At 52.8% G+C, this 26,590-nt stretch overlaps 1 protein-coding gene across 2 annotated transcripts; it reads left to right on the top strand.

The window, feature by feature from the left end:
* The first annotated feature begins 7,499 nt into the window (after positions 1–7,499).
* On the top strand, positions 7,500–25,555 carry RHBDL1 (rhomboid like 1). 2 transcript variants are annotated; one of them, XM_056866170.1, is made up of 8 exons: positions 7,500–7,551; positions 12,892–13,050; positions 16,174–16,398; positions 17,220–17,368; positions 18,853–18,965; positions 23,367–23,467; positions 24,969–25,029; positions 25,138–25,555. In XM_056866170.1, the coding sequence occupies exons 1-8, from the start codon at positions 7,513–7,515 to the stop codon at positions 25,407–25,409; spliced, it is 1,119 nt and encodes a 372-aa protein (XP_056722148.1). In that variant the 5' UTR covers positions 7,500–7,512; the 3' UTR covers positions 25,410–25,555. The 2 variants fall into 2 exon arrangements, with proteins under 2 accessions (XP_056722148.1, XP_056722147.1); XM_056866169.1 differs by having other exon boundaries at positions 12,892–13,059.
* The last annotated feature ends 1,035 nt before the right edge of the window (positions 25,556–26,590 follow it).

The following is a 26,590-nucleotide window of genomic DNA, read 5'->3' as shown; positions in this document are numbered from 1 at the left end:
GAGATTGATGGCCAGATTGGGGGTTCCCCTCCCCAGTAGAGAATGGATGGAAGCAGAAGGGCAAGGCTGTAGGGCAGCGGATCTCTGACCCCACATCAAAACACCAGCAGGACCTGCAAACGCACCCTGTACCCCCAAAGTGTTTCGCCTGCAGTGAGCTCCCGATCTCAGCCCACACATGCAGTCAGTCTCCCGCCTGTTCCCAATCATCAAGGAGGGCGGGTCCCTTTTTAAAAATTCTTGTTGGCCCGTAGGTGCTGTAGGACCCAAATCTAGCTGTTCATGGTCGTCGTGATCCTAATTGTGCAGCAAAAAAATTGGTTGATATTTCTTGATTCAGCGAGGCTGTGGGGAGGCAGATTTGACGCAAGTGGGTTTAATAGTTCAGTAACAACGGAGTAATCGTTGCCGAATCTCACCTGCAAGCACCTCGGTGGTGTTTAAGGTGAGGAAGGGGTGTGCAGAAAGACCCTTTTTGCAGGCTGTGTTCTGACCCGGCTGGAGAAGCCTTCCCTGCCTCGACCCAAGCCAAGACGCTTTCCCTGTCGGGGCGGCTCTGGAGCATTCGTTGGTCGTACATCGCCTGGAACCCACGCAGCTGAGCGCGCCAGCTCCTTCCCAGCACCAGGAAGGAGCGTGAAGCAGAAACAAACCACCCAGCTGCCTCATCCGATACCAAATGGAGCAAGAAGCCAAGTTTTCAAGCAAAGTAAGTTCAGACCCTACTAGGCTCAGATGCTAACAAAACCTAGGGGAGGGGCCTGAAGAGCTGCTGCCGGTCTGAGAAGACAATACTGATGGGGAGGGGCCGTGGCTCAGTGGCAGAGCATCTGCTTGGCATGCAGAAGGTCCAAGGTTCAATCCCCGGCATCCCCGGTTAAAGGGACTGGGCAAGTAGGTGATGCGAAAGACCCCTGCCTGAGACCCTGGAGAGCTGCTGCCGGTCTGAGTAGACAATACTGACTTGGATGGGCCAAGGGTCTGATTCAGTAGAAGGCAGCTTCATGTGTTCATATGTTCAACCTCTGAGTCTCTACCTGTCCCCTCCCAAAGGGACTTCCCTCCTCCTTTAGCCCTTGGGGAGACACGACGGCGCTTTGGGGCAGAAATCCTGTGCCGTTAACAACTGCTGGGTGCCCAGAAAAGCTGTGGGTACAGCTTTCCTCCAAAGTTCAATAGGCATCCCAGGGGCGAAAGGTGTTAGCTTCCTGCCAGGTTAGAGTGTCTGACTTAGGATTGGCCCCCCCCCCCCGGTTCAGATCCCCCCTTGCCCATGAAGCTCCCTGGGTGCCCTCAGGCCAATCGCACTCAGCCTCGCCTACCTCACAGGGCTGCAGTGGAGATAAAATGGGGGGGGGAAGGAGAGTGACGGGCGGAGGAAGAGTGAGAAGATAACCATCTTCAAGGACTTGAAGGGCTGTCATATGGAGGATGGTGCCAAGTTGTTTTCTGTTGCCCCATAAGGTCGGACCAGAACCAACGGGTTGAAATTAAATCCAAAGAGTTTCCATGTAGACATTAAGAAGTATTTTCTAACAGTTAGAGCTGTTTCTCAGTGGAACAGGCTTCCTCGGGAGGTGGTAAGGGCTCCTTCCCTGGAGGTTTTGAAGCAGAGGCTAGATGGCCATCTGTCAGCAATACTGATCCTGTGACCTTAGGCAGATCATGAGAGGGAGGACATCTTGGCCATCTTCTGGGTATAGAGTAGGGGGTCACTGGTGATGGGGGGGGAGGTAGTTGTGAATTTCCTGCATTGTGCAGGGGGTTGGACTAGATGACCCTGGTGGTCCCTTCCAACTCTATGATTCTGTTCTAAGAAAATGTACTCGATGTCTTGCTGATCTCAAGCCAGCTTGGAAAGCCTTCACCCTGAAAGCTGGAAATAATCACCCCAGAAATGTGAGGGGGACTAGCACAATTCTGTCTAACTTTCCACGGAGATGGGGGGGGGGAGACATATTTGGCTCCCTTTCCCCATATTTCTCCTCATAACTACCCGAAGAGTGTAGTTCTGAGGCCTGAACCAAGGCCACCCAGCTCACATGGCCAAGCAGGGGGTTTGAACTGGGGGAGGTCTCCTCTTGGCAGCCCAACACTATAACGACTGCGCCACACACCGCCGTACTCTATGGTGAGAGAAAGCTCTCTACGCGTTTTTAAAGACGATCTTTTGTAATTGCCACTTCACCGGCCCTGGGCCAGCATCCCAACATTGGGTGCCAGTTTCACATGTGCTTAGGAGCCAGTGGCACATAAGAGCCAGGTGTGAAGCGGGGTGAGAGAAAGCTCTCTGCGCGTTTTTAAAGACGATCTTTTGTAATTGCCACTTCACCGGTCCTGGGCCAGCATCCCAACATTGGGTGCCAGTTTCACATGTGCTTAGGAGCCAGTGGCACATAAGAGCCAGGTGTGAAGCGGGGAGCCCGGCGACGAGAGGTGAAGTCAGGCCGCGGAGCCTCCATCGCCAGTAATACAGCTGCCGAGCGGAAGGGCCTCGAAGGGCCAAGCGCCTGGCTTGCCAGGCAGCCTTTTATTTTTAAACACACAGGCCTGGTGTGTTTTTCGAGCCCTGTTCCTCGGGGCTTGTCTTTGAAAAAACACACGCAAATGGGTTTGCTGGCACGGGGCGGCCGACGTGCGCGGGGAGGGGGCTGCGCATCCCGCGAGGCCCGGCTGCCGCTTTAATGAAGATCGAAGGGGGGGGGGCTTCTCAGCCTGGGGCGGCGGCACGCTAAGGCAGGCGGATTAATAGGTTTTGAATCCCCCTCGCGGCCCTCCCAGGATGCCAGGAAGAGTAAAAGGGTGTTTGCCGAGGTAACAGGAACGCCGAGAGGCTTTGTCGGCCGGGCAGACCGCGTTTGGTCAACCCGAGCCCTGCTTCCTGTGGTCTGGAGAGAAAGGTTGAAGGCGCTTGGGACGTTTAGCCTGAAGAGGAGAAGACTGAGAGGGGACATGATAACCATCTTCAGAGAGAACTCATTTATTTGTTTCGCCATAGGCCGTTACAAAATATCCTTACATATGTACAAAAAGCTTACAATGGGATAAAATTGCATCAATATACATTGCCTGGATAAAAACCCATTTCATACAGAATCTCTATTAAAACAAATATCGTATTCCTTTGCTTTCCTATACAAAATTTTTCTTAATAGCTTCAAGAGCTCTAATCTTCCTGGCAATAACCATCTTCAAGTACATGAAGGGGTGTCATATGGAAGAGGGTGCCGAGTTGTTTTCTGCTGCTCCACAAGGTCGGGCCAGAACCAATGGGTTGAAATTAAATCGAAAGAGTTTCCGTCTAGACATTAGGAAGAATTTCCTAACAGTCAGAGCATTTCTTCAGTGGAACAGGCTTCCTCGGGAGGTGGTAAGCGCTCCTTCCCTGGAGGTTTTTACGCAGAGGCTAGATGGCCATCTGTCAGCAATGCTGATTCTACGACCTTGGGCAGTTCATGAGAGGGAGGGCACCTTTGCCATCTTCTGGGCATGAAGTATGGGTCACTGGTGGTGTGGGGTGGGAGGTAGTTGTGAGTTTCCTGCATTGTGCAGGAGGTTGGACTAGATGACCCTGGTGGTCCCTTCGAACTCTTATGATTCTATGGTTCCTGTTGCTCCAGTGGCCTCCAAGATGGTTTGCAGACAGATTGCAGATGGATTGTCTATATGTAGTTTGTAGACTATACATTGCCTCCTTCTAGGATTTGCAGGGCTGTTGTAAAACAGAGTGATCCAATGCACGTAAAATGCTTTGAACTGTTTAAAAACAACAACCCAACTCTGCAATTGCCATTAGCAAGCAGAGACACCATCCTGAGGTGTGGGTGCATGTGTGAGCCCCACCCCACCCCGCCCCGGTCAAAGTGTTTTCATGTCGAAATATGGCAAGGTGGGGTCGGTTGCTGCACTTTTTTTCCCCTCCCGGTGTTCCGGTTTTCAAAGTTCACTTTCAACACTTGGCAACGAAACGGGTTGTGTTTTGCCAATCAAAACAGATACGTTTGGCAGCTGAGCTCTCCAGCGCTTAGGTACAAATTTAGTACACATTTGTGACCGGCGCGCATAATGAGAAAATACTCACTGTGCCTGTTTAGCAGTGAGCGGAGAGCAAGCATGTGTGTTTTCCTTGTCGACTCCCCCTCCTTCTGTACTGATTTTGTACTATTATTACTCACAGAAGCTGGTGCCGAGGTGGCCGTCCAAATGTTGACGTTGCCGTGTCCCACTGTGTATGCGCTCATGCGCAGATGTGCGCAAGGGAAGTGTCTTCTTGAGGAAGCATGCATCTGGGGTACTCTCCGCCACAGTGAATGTGTCAGGCATGGCCTGAGGAAAGGATGTTGTGGTTTCTGCAGGTGCTGGCCAAGGCCAGCTCTAGCCTTCATACAACGTGTTTTGACTGGACTCTGTGGGAATGCCGGTAGAATCCTACCTCCCTGACAGCTCCTGGGAGGGGGATTGCCATGGCATCCAGATCTACCCTGATTTGCCCTATGCTCTTTCATATATAGTTTTCATTAGTGTCCATTTGACTCTTAGCTTCTGTTAACCTGTGGATTTTCCAAAAAATCAACTCTCTTTTGGACTACTTGTCTACAGATGTCTATGGCACAGCGTAGAGATGGGGTGAGGGAGAAGGGAAGGGAGAAAGGCTGAAGAGGTTTGGCGGAGCTTACGAGGCAGCTGTAGAGCCAGGGTGGTGTAGGGGTTAAAAGTGTCGGATTAGTATCTGGGAGATCTGGGTTCGAATCCCCACTGGTGCCATGGAAGCTTGCTGGGTGACACTCAGCCTAGCTGTTGTGAGCCAGGGCTGCTGTGAGGATAAAATGGACGCGAGGAGAATGACGTAGGCCGCTCTGAATCCCCATTGGGGAGGAAGGCAGGGTACAAAGGAATTAAATTAATAAGATTTCGTGGGGGAAGAGAAATTTCCCAGGCCTGCAGTTTGAGATTTTTGGGGAGGCCAGAGCTCTGGGGTATCGTACATACAAAGTTGGGTCCTCTTCCACCGAGACCGCAGCCCCTCTCTGGGTTTCCCCCTGCCCTCTCCCATTGCAGAAGAACGATGAGGTGTATCTCCCTTCCCGAACCACATGTCAATGAACATGTGAACACATGAAGCTGCCTTATACTGAATCAGACCGGTCCATCAAGGTCAGTATTGTCTACTCAGACCGGCAGTGGCTCTCCAGGGTCTCAGGTAGAGGTCTTTCACATCACCTCCTTGCCTAGTCCCTTTAACTGGAGATGCTGGGGATTGAACCTGGGACCTTCTGCATGCCAAGCAGATGCTCTGCCGCTGAGCTACGGCCCTTCTATATGATTGTTATAATGATTTATTTTATTTACATATAAACTATTATCTGGTTGCAACTTTATTTCATGATTGTAAATGCGATTCATATGCCATTCAAGGCTGATGCAGATAGATGTAGATAGGTCTCTCCCTTCCTGTTGCTCGCCCTCTGGAAAATGTGAATATGGATGGGCCCGAGATTAATATTCAGGGCTTACCGGCCCGGCTGATTTCCTGACCTGCGCCCCGGCTCGGTGTGCCAGCCCTTCCTATCTCCCGCTAGCAGGTGCGTTTAACCAGCTGGAAGGAGCACCGAGCCATGCAGGCGCGCACACGCCATCCCCTCCTGGTATCAGTACCAGGCCTTCTTGCGGGCTGCCTTAGTTTTGGGGGTGAGGAAAATCAGTGGGAGCGGAAGACCCGATGCCCGCTCAGGTCGAGCTTCCAAATGGTGCCCACGGGACTTCTCTCGGGTCGTTTCTTGGGAAAAAAAACCCTGGCCCGACGTTTTTGCCTACGTGGTGCGGCAGTGGAAGAAATCCCCCATTATGTCTTGGCCTGTCCTTTTATACACTGAACCCCGAAACAAGTTTTTGGCAAGTATTCTAGCTGCATTACAATCATTATCTGATGCTGATAGATCCCTATATTTGCCAAAAAAAAAAAAAAAAGGTACTTTGTGGCCTAGCGGCCAAGGAAATCAGAGAGAAGCGAACGTAAGCCAGGGGTGTTGCAATGCCCGGGAGCATGCCTCTCTTGAAGAGAGCCATCCTGGTTCAGTGTTTCAAATGCCAGGTTTGCGGGGTCTGAGTTCAAATTCTGGGCAGCTCTGCTGGGCGTCAGGGTTGCCAGCTTCCAGGTGGGGCTGGGAGCTCTCCCAGAATTACAGCTCACCTCCAGACTTCAGAGATCAGCTCCCCTGGAGAAAGCAGATGCTCTGGAAGGTGGCGTCTAGGGCATTGCGGTGTGCCAGGCCTTGCGGTGTGCCAGGGTCCCAGGCTCTGTCCTCCCCAGCCCCCACCCTGCATCTGGCAACCTGCCAGTGGCCAGGGGCAACCAGTGGTCTGTTTTGTTTGCCAGGCGTCGTCCGCCCCTCCACCCTCCCCAATCCTCGGGGTGGGCACGGAGCAGGGGCATACGGCAGGGGCCGTGGCTGAGTGGTAGAGTATCTGCTTGGCATGCAGAAGGGCCCCAGGTTCAATCCCTGGCATCGCCAGTTAAAAAGACCAGGCAGACAGGTGTTGTGAAAGACCTCTGCCTGAGACCCTGAAGAGCTGTTGCCGGTCTGAACAGACCATACTGACTTTGGGAGTGGCAGTGGCTGAGTGGTAGAGCCTCTGCTTGGCAGGCAGAAGGGCCCCAGGTTCAATCCCCGGCATCCCCAGTTAAAAAGACCAGGCAGGCAGGTGATGGGAAAGACCTCCGCCTGAGACCCTGGGGAGCTGCTGCCAGTCCGAGTAGACAACACTGGCTTAGATGGACTGAAGGCCTGATTCAGTAGAAGGCAGCTTCATGAGTTGGGGAGGGGCCGTGGCTCAGTGGCAGAGCATCTGCTCGGCATGCACAAGGGCCCCAGGTTCAACCCCCAGGCATCTCCAGTTCAAGGGACCCGGCGAGTAGGGGTTGTGAAAGATTTAGGGGAGGGGGCTGTGGCTCAGTTTGCAGAGCGTCCGCTCAGCATGCACCAGGGCCCCAGGCTCAACCCTCAGCATCTCCAGTTCAAGGGACCCGGCGAGTAGGGGGTGTGAAAGACTTAGGGGAGGGGGCTGCGGCTCAGTTTGCAGAGCATCCGCTTGGCATGCAGAAGGGCCCCAGGCTCAACCCCCAGGCATCTCCAGTTCAAGGGACCCGGCGAGTAGGGTGTGTGAAAGACTTTGGGGAGGGGGGCTGTGGCTCAGATCTCCAGTTCAAGGGACCCGGCGAGTAGGGGGTGCGAAAGACCTTGGGGAGGGGGCTGCGGCTCCGTTTGCAGAGCATTGCTCGGCCTGCACCAGGCTGCCAGGCTCAGCCCCCAGCGGCCGGCCGGCCGACCCCTCCCCGGGGAAGGGCCAGAGGGCGGAGCGGCGTCGCGGCTCCGCCAGGGGGGGCTGGAGCGCCGCCGCCGCCGCGGTGGCCACCGCAGCGTGTGAGCCGGGCGGAGAGAGGCAGCAGCTCCCGGCCTCCTCCTCCTCCTCCTCCTCCTCCTCCTCCTCCTCGCCGCCCCGGCCGGCAGGTATATGGAGAGGAGCTCGCTGCTGCAGCTCATCCAGGAGCAGGTGAGCCATTGGGGGGGGGGGAAGAAGGGGGTTGCGGAGTAGGACCAGTTGGGATTGTGGGGGGGGGCCTGGCTGGCAGCCCGCCCTGCATTGGCGCAGGGGGCTCCAGGGTGTGGGTGGGGAGGGGGGCTCCTCCCAGGCCTGGGTGGGAAGGCGCCCCCGGATCGTGGCCCGGCGTTTTGCCCCCATCCTCTCCGGAGCTGCGGTTGCCAACCTCCCGGGGGGGGGGGGCTGCGGCCCCGAGCCGTGGAAATGAACCAGCCAAGGAGCTGGATGCGAAGCCCAAATGCCGGGAAGCCCAAATGCCACTCTAAAAAACACGATGCCAATTTTTTCGTGTCCAATCCCGGTTTTTATGTTCCCGTCTTCTGCGTGTAAGAACGTACTGCTCGCATTATAGATGCATGTTGTTATAATTTCATAGTTGTGATAGGTTGTAGCGAGATTAGTAATAATGTCTGCTACTGTCCCGATTGTTATGTTCCAGTCTTCTGCGTGTAAGAACATACGGATCATATTATATATGCATGTTATAATTTCATAGTTGTGATCGGTTACAGGTAGATTAGTAATAGTGTCATGTCTTTTGGCATGGTAGTTCAGCATCCAGTTCCTTGTGTGATTTATTTATATGACTTGGGGTCTTAGTGATGTTCTTTTCAGCTCTTCGTGCTTACCCAGCACGATCGCATTTTGTGCGGATTTTTACTAACCTCCAGGTAGCGGCTGGAGATTTCCCGCTGTTACAACCGATCTCCAGCTGGTAGAGGTCAGTTCCCCTGGAGCAAATGGCCGCTTTGGCAATTGGACTCTATGGCATTGAAGTCCCTCCCCGAACCCCGCCCTCCTCCTGAGCCTCCGCCCCAACAACCTCCCGCCGGTGGCAAAGAGGGACCCGGCAACCCTGTCCAGAGCTGCCTGCTGTGGGCTTGTGGTCCAGAGCGCAGGCAGGGCTGGGCCCCCCATGCTGGCAGATGGAGCTGTTTCCTGGGGTGGGGGGATAGGAGCTCACGGCCAACGAGGCCTCCCCCCCACCCCCGGCATCGTCCCGGTCTCTGTCTCAGATGGCCAGAGAGACCCGGTCGCCGTTGAGCCCGAACACAGCGGCGCTCAGTGTGTTAGCTGTGTGCCCAGTTGACGGCACCGTGCCGGAGGCGAGGGCCGGAGCCACTTCGCCAGGGTGGCGTTGGCTGCTGCCTCTCTGCCACTTGTGAACGGCAGGTTGCTCTTCTTGATGGCTTTGGAGGCTCCTTAGTGGACGCCGCCCTTGGTTGGCAGAAATTATCTTGCAAGAAGGCTGGCTGGCACCCCTGGTAGGGTCCTCTTCTGACCCCCTGAGTTAACTGTTTCTCCCGTTCTCTGGCTGGCCTTGGGCCAATCTGTCGACCTCAGTGCCGCGTTAGATGACAGCCAACTTTGCGTCCGTCAAGGCACAGAGATAAGGGCTTTTCTGCGTCTCCTAGGGACTGTCGCCCCTAAAGGCGGGTATCTCTGGGGAGGTACCTCTGGGCAGGGGGGCATCTGCCTGCGAAGTGATGGTACATCCTGGCGGGCTGATCGTCTCCGCAGTTCGAGGCCTGGATGGAAAGGTCTCCCGGGGCAGAATCTGACCCCTTGGCTGGTTCCCATCATGGCTCCTTCTGAGTCTGTTGTGGTTCTGGGGTGCGACTCCAACTGGCAAGGGAAACCGAAAATACAACCGACAGTGTTTTCCTTCTCCTACAGCAAGCGTCTGTTAAATAGCGGGCGATTGCTGGCTTCCTTCTGGGTCTATGACAACAGGCACCAATCTGGAGGGTTTGGTGACGTGCCCGTTGATTTTAAATCCAGTAGAGGACAGGGTTAAATCCAGCGGAGGAAGGGGTGTGCAGCCGGACACTCTTTGCTTTGGCTAAAACATTCATATTTTAGACAGAAGGGATGGCTTGGCGTGGCTTGGCTCACTGACCGGAGTCGTCTACAACCCCTTTGCCCACGGCGTTCCACACTCTGTGCGTTGCTGGGGTTCGGATCGTGCTGGCGGGCAAGCCCGATCGGCGGCCAGCCTAGCTTCGTGGCCCTTTCTTAATAACAGCGGCGCGAGCGGACATGTCTCTGCACATGTGTTTGCGGGCTCTCTTGTGTACAAGGGCGGGGGAAGGGATCGGGTGTTGGTTTCGCGACGTGGTCACGGAAATGACCTGCCTGTGAATTCTAGTGTGGATCCGTCAGTCTCGCGCCGACATGTGTGTTTGTTCCTCGATGTTCTTGCGTGTCAGTGCCGGGGTCAGAGGCACGGAGGGAAGAGCTGCTGGCCACAGAAGCTTTATAATGTGCTGACCTAAATAATCCACATCAACGGCTTCTGGTCTCCCCCCAGCGACTTCCCAAGGGAGAGGTGAAACGCAGCTGCCGGGAGTCGTGGGCTTTACTTGTCACACTGCTGGAATTGACCGTCTATTTGGTGTATTATGGTAGCACCTGGAAGGCAAGACTCCTCTCCCCCCCCCCCACATGCTAAGGCTAAGCATAGACTCAGGTGTGCTGGCGTTCCTGTCTTGGATGGCTGTATGCCCAAGCTCTCAAGCCTTTATTAGTTATCCCCATATATGTGTTCTATCGTCCTATCCACAATGAGCTGATTTAAAGTGTTTTCTAACATTTGGCTGTCCCAAGCGGGTGGCTGGAAACCCGTCAGGCCTTTGCCATCGGCGGGAGGAAAGGCTCTTGACATGAGTTAGGCCAGTTTCTGGCTACACGTCCTTGGTTCCCATGCCTGTAAGCGTCTGTGTACAGTTTTGCTCGTCCTGTTTTCCACTGCTGCGCTAATGGTTAGTCTTCCTTCCTGGGAATCGCTTATCTCGGGGTTGCTAGCCATGTTTACCTTCATAGCCTGTAGTGCTTTTAAACATGTAACCTGCCTGTGTTTCGCCATTACCAGCCTCGCCTGCCTGTCTCTTTGCTCCTAATAAAGTATTACTGCTTCAGATCTACTTGTCTGGATGAGTTTGCTTATGGGATGCTAGGGACCGACGCCTGATCCTGACAGAAACTTGGGGGACTTTTCCCTCCGGTGCATGGCAAAGTTGCGCTGGGCGGAATTCTCCCCTCAGCTTGACCGTCGGAAGGTGCACGGCTTCTTGATGCAGCCTGGCGTCGTTTTCCAGCAAGGTGGTGCAAAACCAGCATTGGCTTTTGGCATTGAGGCAAGAGGCGTTTTGGAGACGAAACCCACGGGCCCCGGAGATGTATCGGTGGGCATTGTGTCACCCGTAGACCCTGAATTGGGAGTCCCTGGCTCGAAAGAATAAAAGAACTCGCCGCCACCAGACAGTGTGCTCTGAAGAGGTATTGGAGAAGATGAGTTGGCTTTGTGGTGTGGGCAGGGGACACCGTGCGGGGCATGTAAAGTGGCTTGGGATGGTTCCTCGCTTGAGTGGGGCTCAGTTCTGATTGTACATACGCACCACTGTTCTTACCCTGACCGGGGCTAACCTCTGGGTGCGAACCCCGCTTTCTGCGGTCTCGGCCGCTAGACCTGCAGCGAATACCTGGCAATATTTTGCAAATGTATTTCTCTTCCTCCACCTCCAGCGTTCTCCATCCTGCCTGTTCCACAAGGACGCTGCCAACTTGCACTGCATTTATTTCCCTGGGGGGATAAAATGACAAAGACAATATGATTTGCAGAATAATTTTGTTTCACCGGCTCTTCCACATGCTTCCAACCTGGGGCGCTTGCAAGCCCCGGGCAGGCCGATTAAATTTGCCAGGGTGCTGCTGTTTCCTTGTTCTCCCGCCACCCTTTCACCTTGGCTTATTTTGGGTACGTGCCGCTGGGTTATTTGTACTTAAACCCGCAGATGAAATAATTCCTCCGAGCGACCCACGGTTCAGCGGGCTTCTCCGGGAGCTGGAAAGGGTCCGGGAAGAGGGAACGGAACGAAGATCGCGGCAGCTCGCGAATCGCTGCACGCCCGTGGATGGGTTTGTCACATTGATTAGCAGTGGGGCCTTTGGGAAGATGCGGTGCCTGTGGATGGTGCCACGTGTATCTCGACAACCCTAAAAGGCGAGAAACTTTTCCAGGCCGACATTCGTGTGCACAGTGGAAGGGGAATCCGCTGTGGCCTCCAGCGTAAGGCAGTGTGCCTGTTTCTAGAAAGGGAGCGGGGTTTATCGGTGTCAGCGATCTCTTCTTACAGTAGTGAGCCAGCAAGGGTGCAAAATTGAAAAAATGGGAGAATGAAGGAGGGAGATCTCGATCTATAAGAATACATCTGTCGATGTGACTTTTTTTTCTTTCACCCTTCCTCTTAGGAGGTCAGAAGAGCTTCGGGTGGTTCCCTCCCAATGTTACCCTCACAACGACCCTGTAAGGTCGTTGAGGCTGAAATAAAGTGACAGGTCCCAGGTCATCCGATGGGCTTTGTGATGGTGAGGTTTCGAACCCAGATCTCCCTGGTCTTTAGCGTTGCCAGTTCGAGGTTTGGAGAGGGGAGGGACTTCAGCAGGGTGCTGTAGAGTCCACCCCCACCCCCCAAAGTAGCCATTTTCTCCAGGGGAACTGATCTCTATTGTTTGGGGATCAGTTGTAACTGTGGGAGATCTCGAGGTGTTACCTGGAGGTTGGCAACCCTACTGGTCTTACTCCTTAAGCACTATACCACAGTGCTTGTTAGGCCTGTGTTCAAGATCTGTAAAGACATACTCTGGAATTGGACTGCCTTGATAAATGCGGGAATGTAATGGAGGGAAGCGGTGTAAACCCACTGTAGTTAGAAGGAGATCCTACCTGGGCTCTCCGCTCTGGATTCTGAAAGGTCATTGGTTGGAGGCTTGAAATGATGAGGACTAGCGGCTTTCGGGTTTTTTTCCTGATCAATTCCTCAAGATCCTGAACGATTCGCCCCAACGCCCAATTCTGCACCCTTGCCCAGAATAAACACACCTCCGCCATCTCAAGGGCAGCTCTTAATTCTCTGAATGTGTGAAGTGCCGTTGAGTCGCTTCCGACTCACGGTGACCCTATGAATTGATGTCCTCCAAAATGTCCTATCTTTTGACAGCCTTGCTCAGGTCTTGCAAATTGAGGGCCGTGGCTTCCTTGATCGAGTCCATACATCTCTTGTTGGGTCTTCCTCTTTTCCTGCTGCCCTCGACTTTTCCTAGCATGACTGTCTTCTCCAGTGACTCTTGTCTTCTCATAATGTGACCAAAATATGACAGCCTCAGTTTAGTCATTTTAGCTTCTAGGGTCAGTTCAGGCTTGATTTGATCTTAATTCTAGCCTAATTCTAATCGACTCCAGCAAACATTTCTCCGTTTATAGCATCCTCATGCTTGCTTGTTGCTTGGCAGCTTGATCCCGAAAACACCGGCTTCATTGGCGTGGAGACCTTTGCCAGCCTGGTACACAGCCATGAACTGCCTCTGGACCCTGCCAAGCTGGAGATGCTGGTGGCGCTGGCACACAGCAACGACGAGGGACAGATCTGCTACCAGGAGCTGGTAGACCTGGTCAGTGGCGTGAGTACCGTCAGGGCCACGGCGTGGCTGTGCGGGGAGGCGGGCTTTTTGCCTTAGTTTGGAATGCCTCTGGGAAGCTGACCTTGCTCTCTGGGTCCTGGGATCACCAGTGGCACTATGGGTAGGCGGGACAGGGCCTCATCAGCTGTGTCTTGGGGGTTCGTGCCCCCCAGGAGGCCCATCTTACAACCCCTGCTGTCTGTCTTCAGCAACCCTGCAAGGTAGATTAGGCTGAGAAAAAGAAGAGTTGGTTTTTATTTGCCGACTTTCTCTACCACTTAAGGGAGACTCAAATCGGCTTACAATCACCTTCCATTTCCCCTCCCCACAACAGACACCCTGGGAGGTAGGTGGGGCTGAGAGAGTTTGGAGAGAGCTGTGACTGGCCCAGGGTCACCCTTCTGGCTTCGTGTGTAGGAGTGGGGAAACCAACCCAGTTCACCGGATTAGCCTCCGCCGCTCATGTGGAGGAGTGGGGAATCAACCCCGGCTCTCCAGATTAGAGTCCACTGCTCCAAGCCACTGCTCTTAACCACTACACCACGCTGGTGTGTGACTGGGCCAAGGTCATCCAGCAAGCTTTCATGGCAGGGTGGGGATTCGAACCTGGATCTCCCGGATCCTAGTCTGACAGCCCCACCATGCTGACCGTCAGGTTTGCCACGGCTCAGCGTTCTGCGTGTGTTGGCACGAACCGTGGTGGTTCCAAAATTGAGGATTCCTTTCCTTAGCCCGTGTTCGAAAGTCAGTTTGCAAACCTTGGGAAGAGATTGGGAGCGGGAGCGGATGGGTTTTGCAAACACGAGCGTGTTGCATCTCTCCCAACGAAGTGAGCAGACCGCCGTGGGTGGTCAAGTCAGTTTTCGGGGGGAAAAGGAGTTTCCAGGCAAAGCAGAGTGAGCTTTAAACAGTCTGGCATGCTCCAGGAAACCGGCACAAAAGCTGTTCCCAACTCCTCCTCCTCCTGTTTGTGGTATTCCATTAATTTCTTAAAACTGCCGCATCCTACAGTCGCGAGACCAGTTATAAGGGAGAAAGAATAACCCTTTTTCAGCTCAGCGCTCTTGGGTCAAGGTTCAGCAGGCATCGTACACGGGAGGGAAAGGGGGGGGGAGACGGAAAGAGAGAGAGAAAATCCAGATTCCACGGTGTCCGCACAGACCCAATCAGTTTTTGAATCCTGTTTTGGAAGACCCTGCTGATTGGGCCCGGCAATCAAAGTGGCTGGATTTGCAACCTTGTGGTTTTGGACAGCTGCTTCAAATCATGGCCATTTATGCCCGGGAGGTTTTTGCCTTGGATTTGCCACTCTTCAGATGCACATTTCCCCCATCCGAATGCTAAAAACTCCACAATAAGCCCCCGTGCAGAGTTTTGAGAATTCAGATAGGGAAAATGTGCCTCTAGAGAGCGGCAAATCCAAGGCAAAACCACCCGTGCATAAATGGCCCATGTTAAGTCAGATGAGTTTTGGACTTAGCCTGGTTAGCAAGAAGGAGAGAGAGCTTTCCAGGGTATTTATTATTAAGAGCCAGCACAAATCTCTCTTTCTCTGTGTACAAAATCTAGAAGTGGACACACCTTGGCTCCGTTTGGTTCGGGGCTTTCTCATTCACTCTTCTTCTTGTGAACAAGGAGATCACATAAAACCACACACGGTGTGGAGAAATTAGAACTAGAAATCTTTTGGGGGATCACTGAATTAATCTTACGGGCAGTAGACCCAGGAGAGCTCAAAGAAAGTTCTTCTGGACTTCACATATAATCCTTCTTAGGTGGCTTTAGAAGGAGAATAGACAAATCTGTCAAGGTCTATCGAAAGGATGTGGAATGCTGATATTGTGGCCGCCTGCGGGGTAGGCTGTTCTGGGGCCTGAAGAGCTGCATTTCTGCAGGCAGGGTGCGGCAACCATACTTGCGAAAAGATTCCCTGGACGATCGGCTGTTGCCGCTTCAAAAAAAGTGTATTGAGAAATGAGACTGATTGGTGTGGGATTACACAGCCTTGTGATGAGAGAACTCCCCAGAGCGGCAGTGTGCAGCAGTGGTTAGAACGGGGGGGGGTACCTTTTTGGAGATCCAGGGTCTGTCATCGTCATGGTTTCATTGCTCAGTACCCTCCACCTAAATTGAGAGGATTTGAAATTGATACACTACATGGTATGTTTTATTCTGTTTGTGAGCGATGGCCTCGTTTAATTCAATCAAGGGCAATAAATTAATTAATAATTAATTTAAAATAATTAAGGGCAACTCATGTGGAGTTGCGCTGGAACCGGCATGTGCCGGCTTTGCCTAATGGAACTTTCCTGCCTCCCCTTTCCTACTGCCGTCTGCCGGTTGCTCTTAAATTCAGCTTTGGGGCAGTAACGGAGTTTGGATAGAAGACGGTCCTTAAGAACCATAGCCGAAGCCTATGGGGCAACACCGAAAAAAAATCGGTGTTGCCCCAGCCTGGTGTAGGGGTTAAGAGCGGTGGTTTGGAGCGGTGGACTCCAGTCTGGAGAACCGGGTTTGATTCCCCACTCCTCCACATGAGCGGCAGAGGCTAATCTGGTGAACCGGGTTGGTTTCCCCACTCCTGCACACGAAGCCAGCTTCCAAAAGCGGGCTAGCTTGGGCCAGTCACAGTTCTCTTAGAGCTCTCTCAGCCCCACTTCCCTCACAGGGTGTCTGTTGTGGGGAGGGGAAGGGAAGGTGATTGTCAGCCGGTTTGATTTTTCCTTACGTGGTAGAGAAAGTCGGCGTATAAAAACCAACTTCTTAATTTAAGTGCTTTTTGATAAATCTTGTTTTTAGAATCCCCCCCCCAAATGGTTTCGTGTGCCCTGATGTGGCTGTCCCAAGCTAGCCCGCTTTTGGAAGCTAAGTGGGGTCGCCCCTGGTTAGTATTTGGATGGGAGACCACCAAGGAAGTCCAGGGACTGGCAGTGGTACTTCTGTCAGCACCGCACTTCTATCAGCACCCACCCGTCTTCATGGCTGTCATCACACTGACCCAGGTTCAGAGACCAGAGAGGCAGGCCGCGCATCGCCAGGCACACTGCTCAAAAGGGGCGCGCATCTCACAGCGGTCAGTTGGCTGCAGTGGTGTGTCACCGTCTCTCTTTGCAGATCAGCAGCAAGAGGTCCACCAGCTTCAAGCGGGCCATAGCCAACGGGCAGAGGGCGCTGCCCCGCGACGGCCTCCTGGACGAGGCCGGCCTGGGCTTCTATAAGCGGTTTGTGCGCTACGTGGCGTACGAGATCTTGCCTTGCGAGATGGACCGGCGGTGGTACTTCTATCAGCACCGCACGTGCCCCCCACCCGTCTTCATGGCCGTCGTCACACTGACCCAGGTAGGTGAGGAATTGTCCCGTTGTTTCCCAATGCCTCACACTGGCGAAAGAAACCGCCAGTGGCTGCTTTCTAAAACCAGAGGTGCTGAAGCCCAGATGTTTCATGTTCGCTGTTGGGTATTCCTTCTTCAGGACCTTTTGGGCTTAAAGCATTTTCAGCTGCCCACCGGAAAGCCAGCTTGGTGTAGTGGTTAAGAGCGGTGGTTTGGAGTGGTGGAGTCTGGTCTGGAGAACCGGGTTTGATTCCCCACTCCTCCACATGAGCGGCGGACACTAATCTGGTGAACTGGGTTGGTTTTCCCACTCCTCCACATGAAGCCAGCTGGGTGACGTTGGGCTAGTCACACTCTCTCATGCCCACCTACCTCACAGGGTGTCTGTTGGGAGGGGAAGGGAAGGAGATTGTAATCCACTTTGATTCTTCCTTAAGTGGTAGAGAAAGTTGGCATATAAAAACTAACTCTTCTTCACTTGATATTCATGAAGTACAGAAGTAAGCGAAGGTTTTGCAACACGAGGGATTACCCTCAGGGCAATGTGTATTTGTGCTTTGTAAGGGAATCCATATCATAAATCAGAGTTCTGCAACCAAGCCTCTACAAAATCCAAATTCTGTGACCTGTGGTGAATTTGTCCCGATTGCCCGTGTTTATTCTGCTGCAATCCATTTGCTGTTAATGGGAAGGAACAAGGCGCTTTAGGAGTGGGGGTTCAGCACCTTCCAGGCCCTGGTAAACAGATCCAGTTGTCCTTTAGGTGCTTAAGATGTCTGCAGGCACTGCTTACCTGTATCTTTTCTTTCCTCGTTCTCCTTGCTTTAGATCATCGTTTTCCTCTGCTATGGAGCCCGCCTGAACAAATGGGTTTTGCAAACATACCATCCGGAGTACATGAAGAGCCCCCTGGTATATCATCCGGGGCACCGAGCCCGTGCCTGGAGGTTTCTCACCTACATGTTTATGCATGTGGGGTAAGTACCCGCTGTGGTTCCCCCACCCCCCGCCCGCTTATAGTAGAGGAACGGGAGGCCAGATGGGAAAACAAATGAACAGGAGGGTCGGGAGCGTTGTTTGTGACTTGGCTCCTACAGGCAATACAGTAATCGGTAGGCGTGCTCTGGCTGGGGGAGGGGAACAGCTCTACAAGTCTGCCGTGAAAGGCTAGCCGTGGGTGGCGGCGATTGGCTAGCGCCGATGCCGTCACCGCGGCCCACCCTTCCCAGTCTGCAAAGAAGCTTGTGACTGCTTTTAATATTAATTTTTAATCGGGGTGAAGGTAAGTTGAGAAACTGGTGTTAAAAGCGGAGAGAACGGATCATGCAGGAATATTGACCGTGGACTGTGATTCTTAGGCAGGATCTTCCACTGACTGGCGGAATTAATCTTTATTCCCTCTGACGGAGTTTTTTTTCTATGACAAAGCATGGACGGTGGCCTCCTCAGAGGTCTTGCAGTCTTCTCAACTTGTCCCACAAAAAAAAGGAATTGGCAAGGCCACAGGCTTCTGAACATCTCTTTTGCAGCCATGAGGCCTAGAAAGTTGTTATTAAAACAATATCCTGGGATCCAGGAAGAGGCGGACTGTCAGAAGTACTTCTCCTCCCTCATTCTTCCAACTCAAAGGCCCCAGTTTACGCTGGCGCGTTTAAATCTTCTACTGTCGGCAGTAACAAGAGGCAGATATACCAATACCCCTTAGGAGAAGAGATTCTGCTCCTGCTAAACAACCTGAATCGGTAGCCCACGTCCTTTTGCACTGCAAATTACATACTTTGGCAAGAGAGAAATATATAAAACCCCTTCTAAAAGACAGTTGAGCTCAAACTGATGCGAGGCTTGTATGCTATTTGCTGAATGAGTGTAATACTCATGTAACTTGGTCGGCAGCTAGATTTCTTGAAGTTTCATTAGGAACATCGCACTGAATGGGCTTACCCACCAGCGTGCTTTACTTGACGATGCGACAATTTCTGATACTGTAGATATCATGGTCTTTTGATTGGTAAATTTTAAGTAGAATTTGTTACAATTATGCCAATAAAGGTATTGATTGATTGATTGATTGAATATCCTGGGAATCTTTAAAGGCTGACGCGTTGGGAGCAAGCAGGGAACTACTTTGTTTTTGCAGCAGGCATGTGGATAGGGGGAGCAGGAATAAAACTTTTGGCGATCCTGGAGGTACCAGGAGGAAGCTAATTGCATTTTTGGCAAAGACTGCTTTGGTTTGAGAGAGAGAGGGATTTAAAACCAAGGTGAGGCACGGTGAAGTTTGCGCTTGGAGGAGACCCGCAAACTGCTGAGGCTCATGTTTTGGGGAGATGGGTTTTTTTGGGTTTTTTTTAACAGGCAAAATCAGGTTTCTGGCCCTCACGGTTTGTAGGCAAAGTGAATTGCATGATGCCTGTCCTTTCGTGGGGACTCTTGAATGTGAACGTCTCTTCCTTCCTCCTAGATTGGAACAGTTGGGGTTCAACGCCCTCCTGCAGCTCATGATCGGCATCCCCCTCGAGATGGTTCATGGCATTCTCCGCATCAGCTTTCTCTACCTGGCGGGAGTCCTGGCCGGTAAGCCTTACCGAGGCATTCCCACTTATTTTATTATACTCTTAGATTTATATATCCTGCTCTCCCCAGCCGAAGCCAGGTTCAGGGCGGGTAACAACATTTAAAGCCAGCCTACAGGCATTGTAACGATTCATTCCATTAAAACAATAAAAACAATCACAAGTGCTAAAAACGACTCATGGCGCAATAAAAGTAGTTTATGCTGGGGAATCTTGCAGCCAGATATTCCCCCATAGATCATAACTTAACTAAAAATGGAACGTGTCCAGAGGAGGGCAACAAAGATGGTGAGGGGTCTGGAGACCAAGTCCTATGAGGAAAGGTTGAAGGAACCGGGTATGTTTAGCCTGAAGAGGAGAAGACTGAGAGGGGATATGATAGCCATCTTCAAGTACTTGAAGGGCTGTCCTATGGAGGAGGGTGCCGAGTTGTTTTCTGTTGCCCCAGAAGATTGGACCAGAACCAACAGGTTGAAATTAAATCAAGAGTTTCTGTCTTGACATTAGGAAGAATTTCCTAACAGAGCGGTTCCTCAGTGGAACAGACTTCCTTGAGAGGTGGTGAGTTCTCCTTCCCTGGAGGTTTTTAAGCAGAGGCTAGATGGCCATCTGTCAGCAACGCTGATTCTATGACCTCCGGCAGTTCATGGGAGGGAGGGCATCTTGGACATCTAAGGGTCACTGGGGTTGTGTGTGGGAGGTAGTTGTGAATTTCCTGCATTGTGCAGGGGGTTGGACTAGATGACCCTGGTGGTCCCTTCCAACTCTATGATTCAAGGGGGGAAGAAGGTGGGGAGGCCAGCATAGATGACATGCGCGGCTGCCCTCAGTTGTAGGCCTGGAGGAAAAGCTCCGTTTTACAAACCCTGCTCTTTATCCTCATCGGGAGGTGATGCGCCAGCCTTTCTGAGGCCACCGGGTGCTTTGTGGTTTATGCTGTGTATTATTTTGAGGTGGTGGTGGGGAGAAGTATCAGAGGGCAGCCAGTTCATGTGGCGCCAGGGATCCTTCCAGATGGGCAGAGCACCCTGACCCAAATTTTGCTCCCCCTTCTCCCGTGCAGCTGACGGAAGCCAGTGGGAGTTTGCGCTGCCATTTGACCAGTGCCCAGTGATAAGCACGAGAGTGTGTGTGTGTGTGTGAGAGAGAGAGAGACAGAGAGTGAAGCGTCCGCACGGCGCCTCCCACCCATGCGCGTGGATGGGATGGCCCCAGGCTTGGGAACGGCCCGGTTCACACGTGGCGCAGAGGAGGCAGTAGAAGCGTGCCACTTCAGACCATAGATGGAGACTCACTTGTGTGAACAACTCCCTGCAGACAGGAGAGCAGCCAAGGAAATCAAGGGAGGGAGTCGAGGCCGATTCCGTGCCGTGCTAGTTTTCAGTCTGTGGGGAGTTGTTCTGTGTGAAGAAACTGGGGGTGGGGGCAGATTCTTTCACCTCCTTCTGTAGCTGGTGTGAGCCAGGCCTTGTTTGGCTGTTTGTCGCGACTTGCAAAAGAGGCTTTAAAATGCTCCCCAGGATTAAAGGGAGTGTGATAAATTGTTATTAGGTCTGTTGGTCCCTTCGGTTTTGATAACTTGCAGATCAGGCAGCCCTGCGGTTTGGAAAAGCTGCTCGTCGGAAAGAGCGCGATCCCGGGGGCTTTCAGCTCTCTGCTTTCTCCGTCTCCCCTGGCGAAGATTCTTCCTACTTCTTCTCCTGCCTGCTCTCCCGCTGGGCTCATAGTCTCCACCACAAAGCCCAGCGTGACTGCGGCGTCCCACGTGGGTCCAGCCCAGACACAACAGACTCTAAACGACGTGCTTTTGGAGCTGACTTGCGGACTGTGGCGGAGGCTGCAGTTTTTGCCAAGCCCCCGGCAATTAGAACAGCTGCTGGGATTACTCACCCTTCAGTGTCTTTAGAGAGGCAGAGAGCCTGGGATGGAGGGCGAACAATTCCTCATCAGGCAGCTGCCTCCTCCCCTCTAATGAGTCGCTGGCTCAGCAGAGCAGGCGGAGGAGAGAATCGGCTCAGATCCGCCAGCCTGCGCCTGTCACGGCCCTTAGGAAGAGCAGGCGATGGTGGGAGCAGGGCCCACCTTGACCCAACTGCCACCTACGAGAGAGAGAGAGATGGCATTGAGATGCTGCTCTCAGAGGTCATTTTGTTGGGGGTCTTCACAATGCCCCTGCAAGGTAGGCCCAGCTTTGACAGCAGATGGGGGTGGGCGCTAAAGGAGCAGAGCTTAAAACTTCCTGGTAAGTTTGTGACTAAGAAGACATAAGAACATAAGAAAAGCCCTGCTGGATCAGACCAAGGCCCATCAAGTCCAGCAGTCTGTTCCCACAGTGGCCAACCAGGTGCCTCTAGGAAGCCCACAAACAAGACGACTGCAGCAGCACCATCCTGCCTGTGTTCCACCGCACCCAATATATCCGGCATGCTCCTCTGATCCTGGAGAGAATAGGTATGCATCATGACTAGTATCCATTTTAACTAGTAGCCATGAACATGTCCACTCCCTTCTTCAGGCCTTCCAAGTTGATCCGTTGATCTAATCCGTGGACTCCCAGAATGGTGGCTAAGCTCTTCCTGGGGTCTCCAACAGGTATATTGCGAGTGACCTGTGTAGCCCTTCGAAGACCCAGGACAAGACGGTGAAAAGATGTGCTCGAGGCTATCGAAGATAAAATATGAACTAGGGAAACTCCCAGAAATCAAGGTGTTGCTAGGTCAGAGCCCAACTTGGTGACCTAGCACAGGTTAGCTAGATTAGAGTCCCACAGCACCCTAGAGATCAGCAAGAGTTTAAGGGCTTTTGAGAGTCAAAGCTTATCCCCGAAAACTCTTGTCGGCCTCTAAGGTGTGACCACGCTCGAATCCAACTGTTCTTCTGCAGACCCACACGGCTACCCTCTGAAACTAGCGTAGGGTGCTTTCCATGCCTGCACTGCACCAATTCCCAGTGTGAAACCCACAGTTATTCTTTCACCCCCGTGGTGGTTTTTCTCCTGCTGTCCCTTTGCATGCTCCCAACAAAACAGGATTTGGGGAAACGGCCTTTGAAACCAAGCGGAGTACAACCAGGGGAAATGTCCTTGTCTTGGGTTTTGGTTTCGTTCCCCGGGGCAAGGCAGCAGGTAAAAATGGTATTGGGGCAATGCCTCAACTCATGTGCGTGTGTACAGGCGCATGTGTTAAATTCAGAGGCTAGCTGTTGGCTGGGAAGGGCAGCCATGAAGGAGCTAGAAAAGATTTTGAAATGTAAGGATGTGTCACTGGCCACCAAGAATAGGTTAATTCATGCCATCGTATTCCCTATTACTATGGATGGGTGTGAAAGCTGGACAATGAAGAAAGCTGATAGGAAGAAAGGAGATTCCTTGGAAATGTGGTGTTGGAGGACAGTTTTACGGATACCGTGGATGGCCAAAAAAACAAATCAGTGTGTTCTAGATCAAATCAAGCCTGAACTGACCCTAGAAGCTGAAATGACTAAACTGAGGCTATTGTAGTTTGGTCACATTATGAGAAGGCAAGAGTCGCTGGAAAAGACAGTCATGCTAGGAAAAGTTGAGGGCAGCAGGAAAAGAGGAAGACCCAACAAGAGATGCATTGACTCAATAAAGGAAGCCACAGCCTTCAATTTGCAAGATCTGAGCAAGGCTGTCAAAGACAGGACATTTTGGAGGACTTTCATTCATAGGGTCGCCAGGAGTCAGAAGCGACTTGACGGCACTTACCACACACACACACACACACACACACACACACAGAGTTGTTGGCCAAAGAAGTCGGAAGCGACTTGACGGCACTTAACACACACACAGAGTTGTTGGCCAAAGAAGTCCCAGCGGGCCATAAAACCCATACAATAAAAAAGCAACTTTTCAGTACAAGCTCGGCAGTTTATCATGTGTTAAAAGGAGAGTGCTGGTGACCCCCACCTCTTAAAGTCCCTTCTTGAAAGGAAGGTCTTTCCTTTGGCCCCCTGGCGAGGGGGCTGGTATTGGAGAGAGGAAAGGGCCAGATTTTGGTGACCATGAGGGAGATGGTCCTGGGAGAGAGGTGAACATTTATGTGTTCACTTGGCTGTGAAGGGAGATTCACAAGTCTTCCCAGCCTCAGCTCTCTGGTCAGGATTTTCCTCTTGGCCGTCGGGGTTGAGTTGCTGGGCAAATGTGTGTCCTGACCCCCCACCCCGACGCAAGTGGTTATGAATACCTTTGGAAAGTGCAACTGGACATGGTTATCATCCTTGGTGTCACATTTCGCATTTGTGAGCTTTGCAAACGCTAATCTTGCATGCCCAGCTTTCCCACCAAAAGCCGTTTTTGCCGTGGTGCGCTTGGGTGTCTGGAGGCTGGCTGAAGGGCTTTGGTAGGGCTCTTATTTTCTCTCGCTTTCTCCATCTGCAGGTTCCTTGACTGTCTCCATTACGGACATGAGGGCCCCTTTGGTCGGAGGCTCGGGAGGCGTCTACGCGCTCTGCTCTGCCCACCTGGCTAATGTTGTCATGGTGAGGACTGTCAGGGACTTGGCAGGGTGGATGAAGGCAGGGTGGCTTATCTATTCCATCGTCCAGGCTGAGAGGGGACATGATCACCATCTTCAAGTACTTGAAGGGCTGTCATATGGAGGAGGGTGCCGAGTTGTTTTCTGTTGCCCCAGAAGGTCGGACCAGAACCAACGGGTAGAAATTAAATCAAAAGAGTTTCCATCTAGACATTAGGAAGAATTTTCTAACAGAGCGGTTCCTCGGTGGAACAGGCTTCCTCGGGAGGTGGTAAGTTCTCCTTCCCTGGAGGTTTTTAAGCAGAGGCTAGATGGTCATCTGTCAGCAATGCTGATTCTATGACCTTAGGCAGATGATGAGAGGGAGGGCATCTTGGCCATCTTCTGGGCATGGAGTGGGGGTCACTGGGGTTGTAGGGGGGAGGTAGTTGTGAGTTTCCTGCATTGTGCAGGGGGTTGGACTAGATGATCCTCGTAGTCCCTTCCAACTCTATGATTCCTCTACGGAGCTCAGAGTGGCAGCCAGACTTCTTTCCATCTCCATCTCCGTCTTCACAACACCCCTGTAAAGTTGGCTATGCTGAGAGAGACGGGCCGATAGTCACCCAGGCAGGTTCACAGTGGATTGGGTCTTTGAGACGCCGCCTCCCTAACCGTGCATGATAATGCTGGTCGGTAAATCAGGCCCAACGGCAGAGGCCGCTGATCATCTACAGTGTGGTATTTGAATGTAGCAGAAGAATCCCAAAGGGATTCCCTTTTACTGAATCAACCACCAGTCCATCAAGATCAATATCGTCTACTCTTACTGGCAGCAGCTCTCCAAGGTCTCAGGCAGAGGTCTTTCACATCACCTACTTGCCTGGTCCTTTTAACAGGAGGTGCCACCAGGGATCGAACCTGGGGCCTACTGCATGCCAAGGAGAGAGTCTTCCACTGAACTACAGCCCCTCAATAATAATCAGCGATAGCCCAGAAACACCTTAAGTAGGACAGGCCATCGCCTGTGTTCAAATGTCCCAAAGAGAAAGTCCTGCCAGCCCAAAATAACGTACTTATTTCTTGACGAACTCCATCGATACCCTGCTTTTCTTCCCAATGGGTACCCAAACTGGTTCACGTCATTCTCCTTTTCTCTGCCTTATCCTCAGAACAACCCTGTGAGGTAGATTAGGCCAAGAGCGTGTAACCAGCCCGAGGTCACCCAGCGAGCTTCCATGGCAGAGCAGGGATTCGAGCCTGGATCTCCCTGATCCTAGTCTTGACACTAACCACTATACCAGGCTGTCTCTGATTGCTTTATCCAGCATCATGTTGTATGCAGCAGCCAAAGCTTTGTGCCTTGAAGGAGCGAACAGGAGGCTCCTGTTTCTTGTTTCGAGAGGGCCCAAAGGTTGAAAGAGAGATTCGGGGCCGGGGTGGGGGGGAGGATTGTAAGCTGCAGGGTGGGGCGGCAGCTCTATAGATGCAGGCGAATTCTTTCTTTCCTCTCTCTGTATCTGCAGAACTGGGCGGGAATGCGGTGCCCATACAAATTGCTCCGCATGGTCTTGGCATTGGTGTGTAGTAAGTATGCAGGGTTTTCAGTTTTGGTTTTTTTTTTTTAGCCTTGGAAATCTGGGGGGGGATCGTGCTCCATCTTCTCTCTCTCTCTCTCTCTCTGTCGCTCCGCAGTGAGCTCCGAGGTGGGTCGGGCCGTCTGGCTGCGCTTCTCGCCGCCGTTGCCCTCTTCGGGCCCCCAGCCCAGCTTCATGGCTCACTTGGCGGGGGCTATCGTGGGCATCAGCATGGGCCTGACCATCCTCCGCAGCTACGAGGAGAACCTGCAGGACCAGTGCAGTTGGTGGGTGGTCCTCCTCTCCTACGCCACCTTCCTGGTCTTCGCCATCTTCTGGAACATCTTCGCCTACGACCTTCTCGGGGCCCAGATCCCGCCTCCCCCTTAGACACCGTCCCCGGCCCTCTCTGCAGCCCCCACCCCAGAAGTGCCAAAAAACACCCCCCCTGCAGATGTCTCGGGGGGGTCAGCCTGGCGCCGCGAGCGCGGGAGCCCAGAAGAAACGCCAACGCCGCATCTCCTATCCTGGCGGCCGGACGCCGGAAAGCGGACCGTGTGAAGCTCTCGCCGAGAAGCACAACGGCAGTGTGGATGCTCGCCGACTCTGATCCAAACAGCGGCCCGCTCCCCCCCTTCCCCTCTTCCCCATACTCCCGTCTTCACCGGCATCTGCAGAACGGATGCTCGGCTTCCCCCCGGAAAAGATTCTCTAGCGAGTTCGTGCGCGGTTATATTTTCCTATTGGCATGAGGGTTCTGGTTTTCTCTTCAGTATTGGTGTTATCCCTCCTTCTGTTGGAGGCTGTGAGCTGCAGTCCACGACGGGCCGCTCTACCCGAGTAGGAGCCGGATGTGGACCTGCTTTGTTTCAGTGATGGAGCTGTATTGGGTGCTTGCAGACTGCTCTCTAGCCTCTGTACAGGGAACCCCCTCTGGTGCTGACATTTGAAACCCTTTGGCTCCTAACCACCCATGTTCAGTTCCCCGCTCTTCTGTGGGCCCTGGGAAGCCTCTGACAGAAGGAGGGTCGCGGCCAGCAGTCGGCTTTCTGAACAGTCAACGGAGAAGCCGTGTGGGATCCATCCCAGGCGGACGCCTTCTCTTTCGCCCCAGAAATCTTTCTGTCTGATCGCCGAGGTGCATCAGGGGGTTACGCCCGAGATAGGAGGGAAAGGCCAGCATGCCGGTGGTTCCCAAGGCATGCTTTAGTGACGCAGTGCAAATTATGTGCTGTACACCCAAGTGCGTCCCCCCTGTGAAGCCTGAGTGCAAACTCTGTGGCGTCCGAGCTGTTCCTCTTCCTTAGCTTCCCCCCCCCCCAGTGCCCTGTCTCTGTTCTCTCCCTCTTTTGGAACACCCAGTGCTTGAGTCTGTATGGCGTAGGTGCAAAGTTGCGCAGTTCGAAAGCCTGTTTCTTCGATCAGAGATGTAGCCTAGATCAGAGATGACCCATCGTCTCGATTGCCGCGAGGGGGCAGCATTATGTTACGGTGTGCGGCCCTAAAACCTGTTTTGAATTTAGAGTCGGGAGTGGAGTTGGCATATCAGTGCTTGGCTGTAGGAGAGAGAC

The sequence above is a fragment of the Euleptes europaea genome, chromosome 21 (genome assembly GCF_029931775.1).
Source record: "Euleptes europaea isolate rEulEur1 chromosome 21, rEulEur1.hap1, whole genome shotgun sequence".
In the NCBI taxonomy this organism is placed as follows: domain Eukaryota; kingdom Metazoa; phylum Chordata; class Lepidosauria; order Squamata; family Sphaerodactylidae; genus Euleptes; species Euleptes europaea.
Note: the sequence above shows the minus strand (reverse complement) of the source record. Positions and strands in the feature narration are given on the sequence as shown.

Bases quoted from the DNA above. Each gene is read 5' to 3' on its own strand.
- RHBDL1 (XM_056866169.1), top strand. From the start codon at position 7,513: ATGGAGAGGAGCTCGCTGCTGCAGCTCATCCAGGAGCAG. The intron at 7,552-12,891 runs GTGAGCCATTGG...GTTGCTTGGCAG, and splicing joins TGCAGCTCATCCAGGAGCAG to CTTGATCCCGAAAACACCGG. The intron at 17,369-18,852 runs GTAAGTACCCGC...CCTTCCTCCTAG, and splicing joins TACATGTTTATGCATGTGGG to ATTGGAACAGTTGGGGTTCA.